At 42.0% G+C, this 13,646-nt stretch overlaps 1 protein-coding gene across 2 annotated transcripts; it reads left to right on the top strand.

The window, feature by feature from the left end:
- The first annotated feature begins 719 nt into the window (after positions 1 to 719).
- INTS14 (integrator complex subunit 14) lies at positions 720 to 13,620 on the top strand. Of its 2 annotated transcripts, none has more exons than XM_055815432.1 (12): positions 720 to 834; positions 1,265 to 1,531; positions 2,909 to 3,016; positions 4,803 to 4,958; positions 6,316 to 6,434; positions 6,875 to 7,017; positions 9,418 to 9,510; positions 10,589 to 10,733; positions 10,975 to 11,108; positions 11,212 to 11,330; positions 11,713 to 11,778; positions 12,755 to 13,620. In XM_055815432.1, the coding sequence occupies exons 2-12, from the start codon at positions 1,310 to 1,312 to the stop codon at positions 13,004 to 13,006; spliced, it is 1,557 nt and encodes a 518-aa protein (XP_055671407.1). In that variant the 5' UTR covers positions 720 to 834; positions 1,265 to 1,309; the 3' UTR covers positions 13,007 to 13,620. The 2 variants fall into 2 exon arrangements, with proteins under 2 accessions (XP_055671407.1, XP_055671416.1); XM_055815441.1 differs by lacking the exon at positions 720 to 834 and adding an exon at positions 982 to 1,147.
- Positions 13,621 to 13,646: the final 26 nt, after the last annotated feature.

Here is a 13,646-nt window from a genome sequence, read left to right as displayed (position 1 = left end):
ACGGTGCAGCTCCGCAGAGGAAGAAATAACAGTCCTGGCCAAAGATTCAATGGACATAAAAAGCCAATCAGCAGATTTATCGCAGGCAAATTAGACAACGGTGATTTGATAATCAGAGTCACAGCATCATGGCGTGGTGGGGGTTGGAAGGGCCCTGGGGAGATCCCCAGCTCCTGCCCCGGCTGCAGCAGGCTCTCCTACAGCAGGCTGCACTGGGTCGTGTCTGGGCAGGTTTAGAACTTCTCTGGAAAATGGGACTGCGCAGCTTCCCTGGGCAGCCTGTCCCAGGGCTCAGTCTCCCTCAGATAAAAGATTTTCCCTCACACTCAGATGGAACGCCCTGGGGGGCAGCTTCTGCCCGTTGCCCCTTGTCCTGCCTCTGGGCACCACTGCGAAGAGCCTGGCCCTGTCCTCCTGGCACTCGTCCTTAAGATAATTTTAAAGCAAACTGCTGTCTGGGGGGGCATCTCGGGTACATCCAGGCTTTGCAATGGAGTTTACTGAACCCCCCATCCCACTCCCACCCTTACAGAACTGGGAGAAGGAGGCGCACTGCCAGCTGGGACGCTGTTCATGAACTCTACGCACAGCAGCCTTTTTTATTGTACTTTTCCACAGTAGTGGCATCTAACTGAACTGCTTTGCCTTAGTGTTTGCAGGACTACAGGCTTCTCCTGCCGTTACCCGTGAAAACCCCGCTTTCCGGCCTGCCCGGCCCCGCGCGGGGCTGTATGGGGCGGGCGGCAGCCGCGGCCCGGCCCCTTTTCGCCTCGGCCGCTGCGTTCCGGGGGGACGCGTTCTGCGACGGACACATGGCGGCACGGCGGGCCGGGGGTGAGCGCCATCATTTCCCTTCCCCCTGCTTCCTCACGCCGCGCTAAGCTCCGCAGCTTCGCGGGAGGGCTGCGGGGAGAGGCTCCGCCGAGGGGGAGGGGCTGGGAGGGAGGGCTGGCTCTCGGCCGGGGTCCCGGGGCCTGTCCGCGGCCCGCGCAGGGCCACTGCTGCGCCCTGTCCTCCACCGAGGCACAGCCCTGGCCGCGCAGGCCCTTTCCAGGCCTTTACAGCCGGGTGGATATGCTGCGTGTGGTTCAGGGGAAGATTTGTTGGCTTAATCTGTGCTAAATCCCACGTTCTGTGGGGCAAAAGGGTAATTGTCGCTTCCCCAGCAGCACAGTGGGGTCAGCCTGGGAGGGTGAGACGTGTATTGCTCTGTAACTGCAGTTTCAGTACTAACGTGTGGACTTTTTCTTCCCCTTCCGTGCAGGGGATCACAGTTCATCACGACGGTAGCAGAGAGGAGTGGCTCATCATGCCAACGGTGGTGGTGATGGACGTGTCGCTCTCCATGACGCGACCGGTGTCGGTGGAGGGCTCTGAGGAGTACCAGCGGAAACACCTGGCTGTCCACGGCCTAACCATGCTGTTTGAGCATATGGCGACCAACTACAAGCTGGAGTTCACAGCTTTGGTGGTGTTTTCGTCACTCTGGGAGCTGATGGTGCCCTTTACAAGAGATTACAACACGCTCCAGGTAGAGTGTGTGAAATGCAAAAGCAGTAAGCTGTCAGTATTAAGAAAACAAAGACCTGAACCCCACGCGTGTTTCCACATCATGGTGAAATTGTGTGATTTCATATCATCCAGTGCACAACAACTTGAATTGACTGTTTTATCTTTATTGTAAGGAGAGATTAAATCAATGCATTTGAAACATTTTGCTACTTTGCAAATTGTACCTTTGCAGATAACCACTGAAGAGTCACTAATTGTATTAGAAGTGGGGATGGAGGTACAGGCTGCCTGGTGAAGCTCTTAGGAGTGGTTCTGTGACATTCATATTTTTGTCTAGTTGTTGATTTGGTCTTAATAAGTGATGCAGTGGACAGGACAGTTAAGAAAGGTTCTTAGTCAAGTGATTTGGTAGAGAGAAGGTGCTTTTAAGAGTGTGTAGTGGTTGAACCAGGGCGAGAATAAGGGATTTTAGGCCTCACAGATGTGATGAGAATTTGAGAGAAAATGGAAAGGAGAAAGTCCAAGAGGGAAATTCCAGATGAATGCAGTAAGGCAGTGAAAGTCTCTGAATCCAGTAAAAATGGTACATACATACCTGATTATCATATATAATGTCAGGATGAATGACATGTCACTGTCACAGGGCACCATGTTTTAAATACGTCTGTTGTGGGACAGATTTTTAAAAATATTCTCTGTTACGTTTGCATTTTAGCAGGTGAATGCCAGTGCATTCTCTTTGATTTATTTTCGCCTCCCTGAGATTTCATTTGAGGAATTTCTGAAAGCCAAGAATCCAGCCAGGCTCCTCTAGCATGTTAGTTTTACAGCTGCATCCTTCTTAGGATGCTGCGTTAAGTGTGAAGTTCTCATTTTAAGGAGAAAAGCTGGTTTATGGTTACAGAAACAGGATGCAGATACGAGTTTTGGATTCTGTTACTCTCTCTGCCAAAGAGTTTTTGTGAGACAAGCTCCTTGTGGTCTGCTTTCTGAATCTCTTAGAAGTTATAGTTGCTGTGATACCTGGGAGGATTTTCTAAGCTAAGTGTTTTATATCAGACATTGTTTCAGATTTTGACTTTACTGTTCCCTTAAGACATGAAAAGGATAATTTTTTTTCTTTAAAAGAGCTGTGTTTGTAGTAATATTATAGTTCCTTCAAAGTCAGCTCTCATTGTCTCATGGTATCATTCATAATTTTTTATATCTTTCCTTTTTTTATTTATTTTAACTTTGCAGGTCATATATAAGAGCATCACACTTTTCATTGTGTAACAGCACAGTTGCGTTACAATGCAAAGCAAACATACTGACTTACCACAGAACCATGATTAACTTTTCTGTTTCCTGGTAGTGATATTTCATGCAGCAGTGACAGTGGTGTTTGTCTTTACAGGAAGCCCTAAGTAACATGGATGATTATGACAAAACCTGTTTAGAGTCAGCGCTGCTGGGGGTTTGCAATATTGTCCAGCAGGAATGGGGTGCTGCAATTCCTTGCCAGGTATGACTGATTTTACTGTTATTAGGATCTAGCATATACTTGGTACTCCCTGTAAGTTGCAGATGGAACTGTAGGTGTAATTTGAAAACTTTGAATACTGTCAGGCATGCTAGTGCTACAGGAAGACAAAGAATTTGTATTTTGGATGTATCTGGAATATGAACAGAAGGTGGTCTTTATTAAAAAATTCAGCAGCAAAACTCTAGACTGCATCCTGTTCAATGTGTTATTGTAGCGGGGTGGATTATAAAATCTGCCCCTAGAGTACTTTTTTGCAGGCTTGGCGTTTGATCTGGATGCGATCTTCTGTCCTGGGAGCCTCATTTAATTTGGAAAGGGTATAGTAACCTTTCTCCTCCAGTACCTGATGGTTTCCAGGGCTTGTAACAGTTCCAGTTCTCAAGCAATAGCATGGGACTGCTGCGGAGTCTGTTTTGATCTGTCTTCTTTCCCAAATGAGTCATTTGGCATGCATCTGTTTGCGCACTCCATTCAGCCCTTGCAGCTCTCAGCCTTCTGAATTTGCGGCTTCTTATGGCAAAGTCTGCTTTTAGCCCTCTGTTTTCTGAGACACTGAAGAGCCTGTTGGTCTTTGGGTTAGGATTTCAGTTCAGTAATTTTCTAGCTCAGTGAGCTAGGAAGACGTCTCAAGCTATATTCCTTAAGGAGAAAAAGGATAGAAGTTTATTGGTTATGCAATGCTTTATAATCTTAACAAGGATAAAAGGCACCTTGGAAAAGCAGATGTTCAAAGCAAGGAACTAGAAAGATGTAAAAACCAAGCATAGATGTGGTCTGTCATTTGTGTCATAGAGCATTTTACTGGAACTTCAGGTGATGCGGTGATGAAAGGCAGTGGGAAATGTACTCTGCAGAATCTTGAAATAGTGAAAAACATTACTGGTGAGCAACAGTTCAGGTGGTAACGAGACTGCAAAAGAGAGACTGAGGATGAAGAGAGAATACAAATCCGGATGTAGCGGATATACATTGAGTTTCAGTTGGATTTAATTTTCCTTACCTCTCAGCCAAAAATAATGCCTGCTGTTGCTGTGCAGTGTTCAAAGAGCAGCGGTTTTACTACTCTGGAAATGACTGGGTCTCAGCTGAGTGTAAATAGTTCCATTATTCAGTGTAACGTATTAGCACACGTTTCCACAAGGAGTCACTGTGGACCTGCAACTGAATGGAAGAATGCCTATTTTTGCTTTAATAGTTCTGCTGCAAAATGTGAGCTTACTGCAGCTGTATTTGTTTGCAAAGAATTAGGGTAATTAATACTACCTTTTGTAGGGCTTCTGCGGCTTGTAGTGGAAGTTGGGTTCCCCTGCATATTCTACAGAAGTGGGCTTTATCTTCCATCTGAGAATAAACCTGAAGTTCTTGAGTCCAGCAGCAGCAGGCTGCTTTTTTGGCTGTATAGTCACTGTGCTTCTAGTGTACGCTTAAAAATAGTTGTGTTTATGCACAGCATAGTGTGTTTCTGGCTATGAAATTTAAAATTCAGTGCAGTTGCCTAATTACAACAAAGCATATATTTACCATGCACATAGGTTAAGTTGCAATGGTTAAATCCTCGATTTCTTATTTATGTACCTGTTTCTGGAAGTTTTACTCGCAATTCTTTCCCCATCTCAGTGGAGGAAATCCCCGTGTGAGCAGGGATTTTCGGTATAGAAGTGCATGCTGTTAGGAAGGCTACTGAACTGTGTTGGTGGATGGTTGCCCTCTGCAGACAGAAATGTGTCTTTACTTGGAAATGCTGATTTGTCCTCTTTCATTCCAGGTTGTTCTTGTCACTGATGGCTGCTTGGGGATCGGCAGAGGCTCGCTAAGGCACTCCCTAGCTACTCACAACCAGCGAAGTGAAAGCAACCGGTTTCCACTGCCTTTCCCCTTCCCATCCAAGTTGTATGTCATGTGCATGGCAAATCTCGAAGAGGTGATGTTTTTAACCCATACCTCCTTCTTTGTTGCACTGGATAGTTGTTGGTCTTCTCTGAAGTAATGAGCAGGTCAGCACAAAACATACTTGATGTTCTTGTGCTTAGTTTTAAAGTTTAGTTGACATTCCAGTGCTTAGTGTTAGTTATTTGGTGAAATGTAACTGGTATCTTTTTAGAAGTTTATTATTGCACTATTATTATCTACTACTAGCGCATTATAACAATAATCTTTATAAATCATGTTGATTTCTCCCTGGGGAATACTATGCAGTATTTCTTTCTTTGTTTATATTATTGCCTTTACTGCATTAATTACATTGAATGCTTTTTGGGGGTTTTCTTAATCTACAATTAAATTATTGAATAAATTACTTCTATTGCAAAGATGCTCAGCACTTAAAACAACAATAGCTTTATGTAGAAATGCGAGTGAGCAAAATTCTAAAGTCTCCAAGCCAGTGTTCAAACCAACTTCCCTTAGTTTTGAAGGAAAGATGACTGTTTTCTGTCTCTTCAGGTACCTTTGAAAATCTCAATACCAGCTTTAAAAATCTTCACAGTAGTTAGAATTCTGTTGAATAAAAAATGTTTAAAAAGAAGCCTATGGAGACTAAAGTTGCTTAGATTAGGTTTTATTAATAGCATTGCTTTTTTGACACCTATATTCTGTCCATCACGGAAGGATTTTCTACTTAGGCATACAATAGGTATTTCAGCTTCAAGGTCTCTATCAAGGATGATCCTCTTTGATTAAGCAGATGGATTGAAGCATTGTTTACACATCAGAATAACTGGGAAAATGTTTAAAATAAATCTCCTGTTTCTGATAAGTTTAAGTGCTTTCACAAGCATTCTTTAAGAACTTCTCAAAAATAATTCTATCTGACTTCCCTCCTAAAAATTATATTGTCCTGATGGGGATGGATACTTAACATTACCAATAAAATGTTATATTACTTAAGGCATTCCTGTGCCTTTGAAGACTGAATGCTTCTGGGATTTTCAGTTGCTTGAACCTGCTTTCGAAGCAAAACCTAACATGATAAAGCAATGTATTGGGAGTTGGACTCCATAATCCTTATGGGTCCCTTCCAACTTGAGATATTCTAGCATCATTTGTTACTAGGCCAAATGCTGCATCTGGTCTAATATAAATGCAACATAAGGAGTATGTTTCCTGAGAGACCAAGAATGTTGGTTTATTCAGAAAGGAGTGAGATAACAAAAGGTCATTATAGCATCCAGTCAGGTGCTTTTTGCTGTGTTGTGTATATTTTCTGAAAACATATTGGTTAATAAAAGGAGAGTAAAAAGAAAACTTAATAAAAACATATCACCTTAATTTTTTTGCAGCTTCAAAGCACGGATTCCTTAGACTGCCTGGAACGGCTCATAGATCTAAACAATGGAGAAGGGCAAATTTTCACTATTGATGGACCCCTTTGCCTGAAGAATGTGCAGTCGATGTTTGGGTTAGTAGGCTTGTAGATAATATGCCTTTGTGAAGGTTTCCAGTTAGTATCTGTAAAGGAAAACAAATATTATAAGAAATCTGATGATACGAGGTGTTCTAATTAAACTTTTTTTTTTTTCTTTCAGTTTATGATTTTGTTAACTGTATTTTCGTCTTGACCTTCACTGGTTAAGGTCAATATTTATTTTAGTCATTATGTAACCAAATCATAGTGTCTGTTTATGATTGGCATATAGAAGATGCTGATTTCCACAGTTGTTGTTAGTTTGCCATCAGTGTGATAATATGCTGCTTTGTTTCTTAATTTAGTGATGCTAGAACTATTGAGTTAACTGTAGTTAAAGAAACAGGTTTTGAGAGCTAAGTTAGTGTGCTTTAGGCAATATTTTCTTTTGATATGCTTTATATTTTCCTTAATAATAACTGATCATGTTCTAGAAAGCTAATAGACCTGGCTTATACACCATTCCATGCTGTTCTCAAGTGTGGCCACTTAACATCCGATGTGCAAGTATTTCCCAGACCAGAACCTTTCATTATAGATGAGGAAATAGACCCCATTCCTAAAGCAATTAATACAGGTAACAAATCTTTGATTGCTTTATTACTTAAATCTATTTTATTTCTACCTTTTCACTACCACCTCTTATCTTGCATAGTTTCTGTTTCATCCACTTTCTGCAAGGATCAATTGCTGACTGTAAATTTTTGGTATATGTGGCAATAGGGGACAAGAACATCATCCTACTTCAGCCATGTGTACCTCATAAAAGGGCTGGAGCAGGGTAGAGGCACTTTCAAAGCTCTGGGTGCCAATTTCTAGGCGCAAAGACTGTGGAAGACAGCTACAGGCTGCTTTCCGTTAATACCCTCATAAGCTTCATGGAGAGTAGGAGAGGCCTGTTGAAGAAGGGGCTGCATTTTGTGTTAGGAGTTACCTTTATCAGAAAGGCTCTGTATTATCACTCTCTATTATCAGGTGAGACAAACTAGCATCTTTCTAGAGGTTTCTCCAAGGGATCCACTAGGAGTGGAGTCAAGAAGAATTGGTGAGGCAGCACAAGTAAAGGTTGAGATTTATGAAATCTCGGTCTTTATAGGTTTTTGTCACCCTGGCACTTCTTATAATACTAATATTTAATACATAATAACTTAATACTAAGTTATTTTGAAAAACAACTGTGCAAAGAAAACCTTTCTCAGCCCTCCCATTAGTGGACAGCACCCATGAACAGCAGATAGTCCGTAGATAGCCCATGCCTGTGGCTAGCAAATGGCTAGGTACATTTCTTGGAGAGAATACACTGAATTTCACTGCTTTGCCTTGAGAGTTAAATTTCAACTGTAACATCAAAATTGCTCTCAGCTCCTCAGCAGTGCACTTGGCCACATGCATTTTGTTTTTCTTTCCAGTCAGGCAGTAGAGTGCTGTGGCTCTTGAGCTAAAGGCTGGCACCCTCAGTGTGGCTAACTGAAAGGGAGGTGATGGGAGTTCCTGCTGGCTTTGCGCTATTTGGGAAGTGCAAAGAGAGTGACTTGGTTAGATCATATACCCAGGCATCTTTTCAGATAATTCCTTTTTCAAGAGTTTCTAACTCTACTGGCAATTTCATTTCCTTGATCTGACCTGTAGACTTCCTTTTTTTCTGTGTTCATGAACAAAACATGCAGAGCTTGCATGTGAATAAGGGCACAATAGTGCTAAAATTTTGCAAGGAAGTGAACTGTGACCCATAAATTACTGCCACCAAGATTGCCTTGATTTGTTTGGGTTTTTTTTTTAAATCTACAAGAGAAAAAACTCATTTGGGGTGTGATCCCTTCTTACTTGTAGCTGCATACTGTTTAAATAGGAATAAGTGCATCAGTACCAAAATAGCAATAGCAAAGAAAAAGAGCATGTGGTTCCTCTTGGTGAGGGAGGCTTGGTGCTGCATTCAGTCTTAAGAGTTCCTCCTATCATTCCAAAGATGGGAATTTGGCTTGAAGAAAATTTTGTTCTGTGTGCATTAAAATGCAGTGTGTGGTGTGCTCAGCCCCTGAATTCCTCCCTGGCTTTAATCAAGTGCTAACTGTCCAGCTATGAGAAAAATCAATTGAATTGCCTTTGGGCCAGGTCCTTTGCTTGGGCTGTCAAGGAGAGACTGTGCTCCCCAGCTCCAGCTGCAGTACAGGTTGGAAAGGCATTGAACTTCTAATTGTGCCATACGTATATGGACCTGTGTCCATAGCTAGGGCACAACATATGTGTCACCGTGCTTCATGTAGAGAAGAGTTTACAAAGCAGGTACTCTCTACACCTCTGCCAGTGTAGAGCTGCTCAAAAGCTGCTAGAGCCACACACCAAAACCTTCACATGGCTGAGACACGTGAACCCATACAACATCTCTTGCAGCCAAGAATTGGCAAGGAAATAGTACACGGCTGAGCATGAAGGACATGGCTGCCTCGATCTTTTACCAGCAAATGCCCACGATTCTTTATGGGATGGAGCTGTATTTAAACTTCCCGTGCACATGCAAAACTCAAGAACCACAACCCATCTTCCCAGTCCTGGAAGCATGCCTCATAGGCCAAAGAGTTGATGGAATTCCTGCAGGTTCTGTGATGCCAGTTTGAAGCTAGTAGATTTGGGTTAGTCCTTTGTTTTCTCTCCTTTAGACTTTATAAAGTGGCAATGGATTGCGTACAGTGTAAAAAACCAATGTGCATGATTCTGTGTTTGTCTAGTAGCACAGTTCGTGGACAGCAGTATGTGTGTGATGAAAGTTATGTTCTCGTCTTAAAGTGTCATGGTATTATTTATAAATGTTTGTATCTTACTATGTCCTAGACACCCCAATCAATGTTGGGGCTCTGTTGTGCTACTTCTAGTCACTGCTTCAGAAAACTTGGTGGTGTAAGAGGTGGTAATGCTAAATGTACTCAGAATACGTTTAAGCAATTTCCAAATCTGACTTAAACCTGTTGTCTCTCCACAGATCTAGAAATTGTTGGCTTTGTAGATATAGCTGATATTTCTAGCCCTCCTGTCTTGTCCAGACACTTAGTACTGCCAATTGCACTTAACAGAGGTGAGCAAGTCTTGTTTCTTTTAGCAAAAACTGTTTTAAGCTTCCTTTGTTATGTCTGAGATGGTTTAGACTAGAACCACAGATTTTATGCTTCATCAAGATGCCAGTTGTCTCTAAAGAGGTGTTTGTGTGGTTACATTAAAATTAAAATCTTGAACACCAGCTTTTTCTTTTTTTGAATACTGTGTTCTTTAGAAAGTCATTAGAAGGAACGGTGTCCTTATAGCATCATCATTAATAGAACATGCTAAACCGAAAGCTAAAAATAGTAATGGGCAATGAAATATGTGGTGCTAGATGAATGTTTAATGCCTGCATCTAATTGGTTCTTGGAATGATTTGTTGTTGTGAAAAATCTGATCTTAATCACAACTAGATTGCTCAGTTGTACTTGTGCATTAATTGCTGCTCATTGGGGCCAACTATATATGTATCTATACAAATGACTGGTGTAGGCTTTGAGGGTGGTTAAGCATATTACTGACTTTGCAGCTGCTTGAGAGCACTAGCCTGTGATGAGAAGGACTTCCCTTTTCCTGTTGTTGTGGCCTTGGAGTGGAGTAAAGAGAATGTGAGATTTCTCTTGGTAAAGAGGAATGAAAGCTCCTGATATGCTTTCATCTCTGTATTAACACTCCTATCCTGCTAGGCCTTTCACCTTGGAAGATATTAACAGTTAAATCACAGCTGTATTCCAGCTGCTAAAATGTAGCAAGTTTCCCTTAATGACCACAAATTGCACAGGAGAGAACTTGAAATTCGGATGCTTTTGCTTCAGAAGCAGACATAGATCTGTTGCCAGACTCTTACTGCCATTTCGTTTTGCTTCTAGTTTCTTCAAAGCTGAGGTTTTATTCACAGTTTTCTGGTAACTCGGTTTTGTGAGTAGGATGCAATGGAATATTTATATAACATTATAGTGCCACTTTGCCCAAACACTGCATTTAGCAGCTGTTCTACAAAAGTATTAATTAACTTTTGCATGACAGAAAATACAGGGCGGTGTCTTGGAAATGTAACTAATGGTTTTGAATTTATTCTTACGTTGCCTCTTTTGTTTCCTTTTATTCTTCCTCAGAAGGTGATGAGGTGGGGCCTGGGATCACAGATGACACCGAAGATGAGAATTCAGCTAATCAGATTGCTGGAAAAATCCCCAACTTCTGTGTTTTGTTACATGGCAGCCTGAAAGTGGAGGGAATGGTGGCTGTCGTCCAGTTGGGGTATGGAGCTGGATGTCTGCCTGAGAAATCTTGGTTAACTCATTTATAAATTTTGCTTATTTATATCCGTATGCTGTACAGAACTCCGCACTGCTAGACAAAGCTGTGGGTTTTTATTTGTGGATATGTTTCTGCCAGTATAAATTGCAAATAGTGAGCCTCCCCACAGTGGGAGGGAGACAAAGACTAGGCAAAGAGGGGTGGAAGGTTTTCAGCCTTTGGGATTTGCTCTTTTCAACAGGCCAGAGTGGTATGGAATGCTCTATTCACAAGCAGATAGCAAGAAGAAATCAAACCTCATGATGTCGCTCTTTGAACCTGGTCCTGAGCCTCTTCCATGGCTAGGGAAGATGGCACAGCTTGGACCCATTTCAGGTACTGGTCACACTATTTGAATAACGCTTACACATTCAGTGTTGCGTGAATAACCTTGCCAAATCTTAGTTGTTAAGTTCGTTTATTTTCTTTTTTCTCCCAGATGCAAAAGAAAATCCTTACGGAGAGGATGACAATAAGAGCCCTTTCCCCTTGCAACCCAAGAACAAGCGCAGTTATGCACAGAATGTTACCGTATGGATTAAACCAAGTGGCCTCCAGGTAATGATACAGGTTTTGGACTTGATGCTTTACTTGGATCAGCAGTAGCCATCTTACCGGCAAAGCGGAGTCTGTGTGCGTGTTGTCCATTTAATGTAATTGCTTTATTGCTTTTCTTTCATCTTTATAAACACTGCCTCTTTAAAATGTTGTGATTAAAATGCAATCAGAAAGCATAGCTTGTTTAATGAAAGCTGTGTCTCCAGTGTAGCATCTGGCTTAGTTTATTTGATTTAGTACAATTACCATTTGTGTTTCAGCCTTTGTGAGCTGCAGTCTTGTCAGTGGTCAGGATAATTTATCAGTTAACGGTTCAGGGTTTTTTCTGCAGCTTCCCCAGCAGCTGCCAAGATTTTTATTTAGTTATTTTTCTTTTCTGCAGACAGATGTACAGAAGATCTTGAGAAATGCAAGGAAGCTCCCTGAGAAAACACAAACCTTCTATAAAGTGAGTAACATTTCAGGCTGGCCCAGGTTTCATCCACAGTGATAGTGGTACATTTGACAGGGGAACACATACTGGCTGTGTCTGTGGTATGTTCTGTGCAGGCTTGTAGGGCTCTGCGAAAACATACATGGTTCTGCAAAGAAGGAGACATCCTGGGTTTATTTTACAGACTAGTTAGGGTGAGACAAGGGGTCTGGTTTCCCTGCCACCACATTCTCTGGCAGAGTGGCATAGATGGGTCACATTTGCAGGTGCCCCTCGTGATCCCTGCTACTTCCATGGTGAACTTCTTGTAGATTTTTATGCTGTTGTCTAGGCAGAAATAAACTGAGGGATCAGAGAGGAATAGGAACACAGAGGTATGTCATTCTGAGTCTGAAAATGTCTCCTACACTTTTTTGTTACAACTGAAGCAGAGAAAGACAGAATTCTAGGCACATTTGGTCACGTCATAATAATCCATAATCTAGACTGTAGCTGGAGGTAATTGTTGTTCCTCTTATAAGCTTAGTGCCGAAGCAGTTTGTTATTGTAGCCCCCGGAGACTTCAAGAATGAATACCCTGCCTAAAAGCACATAAACACTTGTCAGTTTATAGTGAAGAAAAATCAATACATAACACATTTTGCTGGTCACTGTGGTTAAAGGCAGCAGTCAGTGAAGCCTAAGTTGGAAGCCACCTCCAGCTGGGACACGGACAAAACAGGCAGATACAATAGCTGAATGCACAAAAGCAAAAAGGAAGAAGTGGAGATTTATAGGAAGTGATCAAGGGAAAACCAACTGTTTAGTTGCGCCACTATCATCTTCAGCCTTGAAGCATTTTTTATGTCATGAGCAGCTGGGCAGTTTCCAGCAGCTGTACCCATCACTCAGGTTATTTTCCTCTCAGCAAACAAGCTTACCTTTAAGAAAGAAATTCACTTTTTACATAGAGGCTTACAGTGGCTTTAAAAGGAGCTTTCCTTCTCTGCAGGAACTTAATCGTTTACGAAAGGCAGCCCTGGCCTTTGGTTTTTTGGACCTCTTGAAAGGTGTGGCAGACATGCTGGAGCGGGAGTGCACCCTGCTTCCCGACACAGCTCATCCTGATGCAGCGTTTCAGCTCACACATGCTGCTCAGCAGCTTAAAGTGGCAAGTACTGGAGCATCGGAATATGCTGCCTACGATCATAACATTGCTCCACTGCAGACAGACTTTTCCAGTAGCAGCACTGAGAGAATGTGAAGTCTCCATTTTGGGAACTTCTATAGATTAAGGCTCAAGCGGTTCACATTTTCTTGTCCTGTTTAATTTGTAGGGCCTGTTTAATTGCTGTTTGAAGAACTTCCTTTTAAAACGGGGTCCCCTACCAGCATTAGTGCTCAGTAAATAAACAAAGCTAGTTTGTGGTGGCTTTAGTCAGACCTGGAAACTGTGGAAGGTGTCCCAAAGTCAATTACTGTGTTGGATGATGGGTGGAAGTTACTCGCTACATATTGAGGAAAGAAAGAAATGCCATCATAGACAGCAGACTGCTGGTGGCTTTTGGCCTTCCCAAAATGCAGTTACTACATAACTGAACTCACTGGTAAAAGTATCTTAAAAGGCAGCTACTATACTTTATACATCGACTTGATTAGTCCAAAGAAAACATGTCTGGGAATCACTGTGCAAGATAAGATACACAACTGATTTCAGGGTATATTCACTAACGTCACATCTGATGTGAAAGCCAGTCTGTACTGCCGTTGAGTATCACTTGCATCACAGTGCTTATGCTTGTGAAAGTAACTTAATCTCGTGACACAGGATTTTATTTGTGTAATATTAATAAAGAGTAATTCTTCATGAAAATTTAAGTTGGATTTCTTCCATTTTCATAGCA

Source organism: Falco peregrinus, chromosome 1 (genome assembly GCF_023634155.1).
Source record: "Falco peregrinus isolate bFalPer1 chromosome 1, bFalPer1.pri, whole genome shotgun sequence".
Lineage (NCBI taxonomy): Eukaryota > Metazoa > Chordata > Aves > Falconiformes > Falconidae > Falco > Falco peregrinus.
This window is presented reverse-complemented; position numbering and strand designations above follow the sequence as displayed.

What these genes read in the sequence shown, in the direction of transcription:
- INTS14 (XM_055815432.1), top strand. Translation starts at nt 1,310, where the DNA reads ATGCCAACGGTGGTGGTGATGGACGTGTCGCTCTCCATGACGCGACCG. An exon ending in GTGCTGCAATTCCTTGCCAG is followed by an intron (nt 3,017 to 4,802) that starts GTATGACTGATT and finishes CTTTCATTCCAG; the next exon opens with GTTGTTCTTGTCACTGATGG. An exon ending in TTAAACCAAGTGGCCTCCAG is followed by an intron (nt 11,331 to 11,712) that starts GTAATGATACAG and finishes TCTTTTCTGCAG; the next exon opens with ACAGATGTACAGAAGATCTT.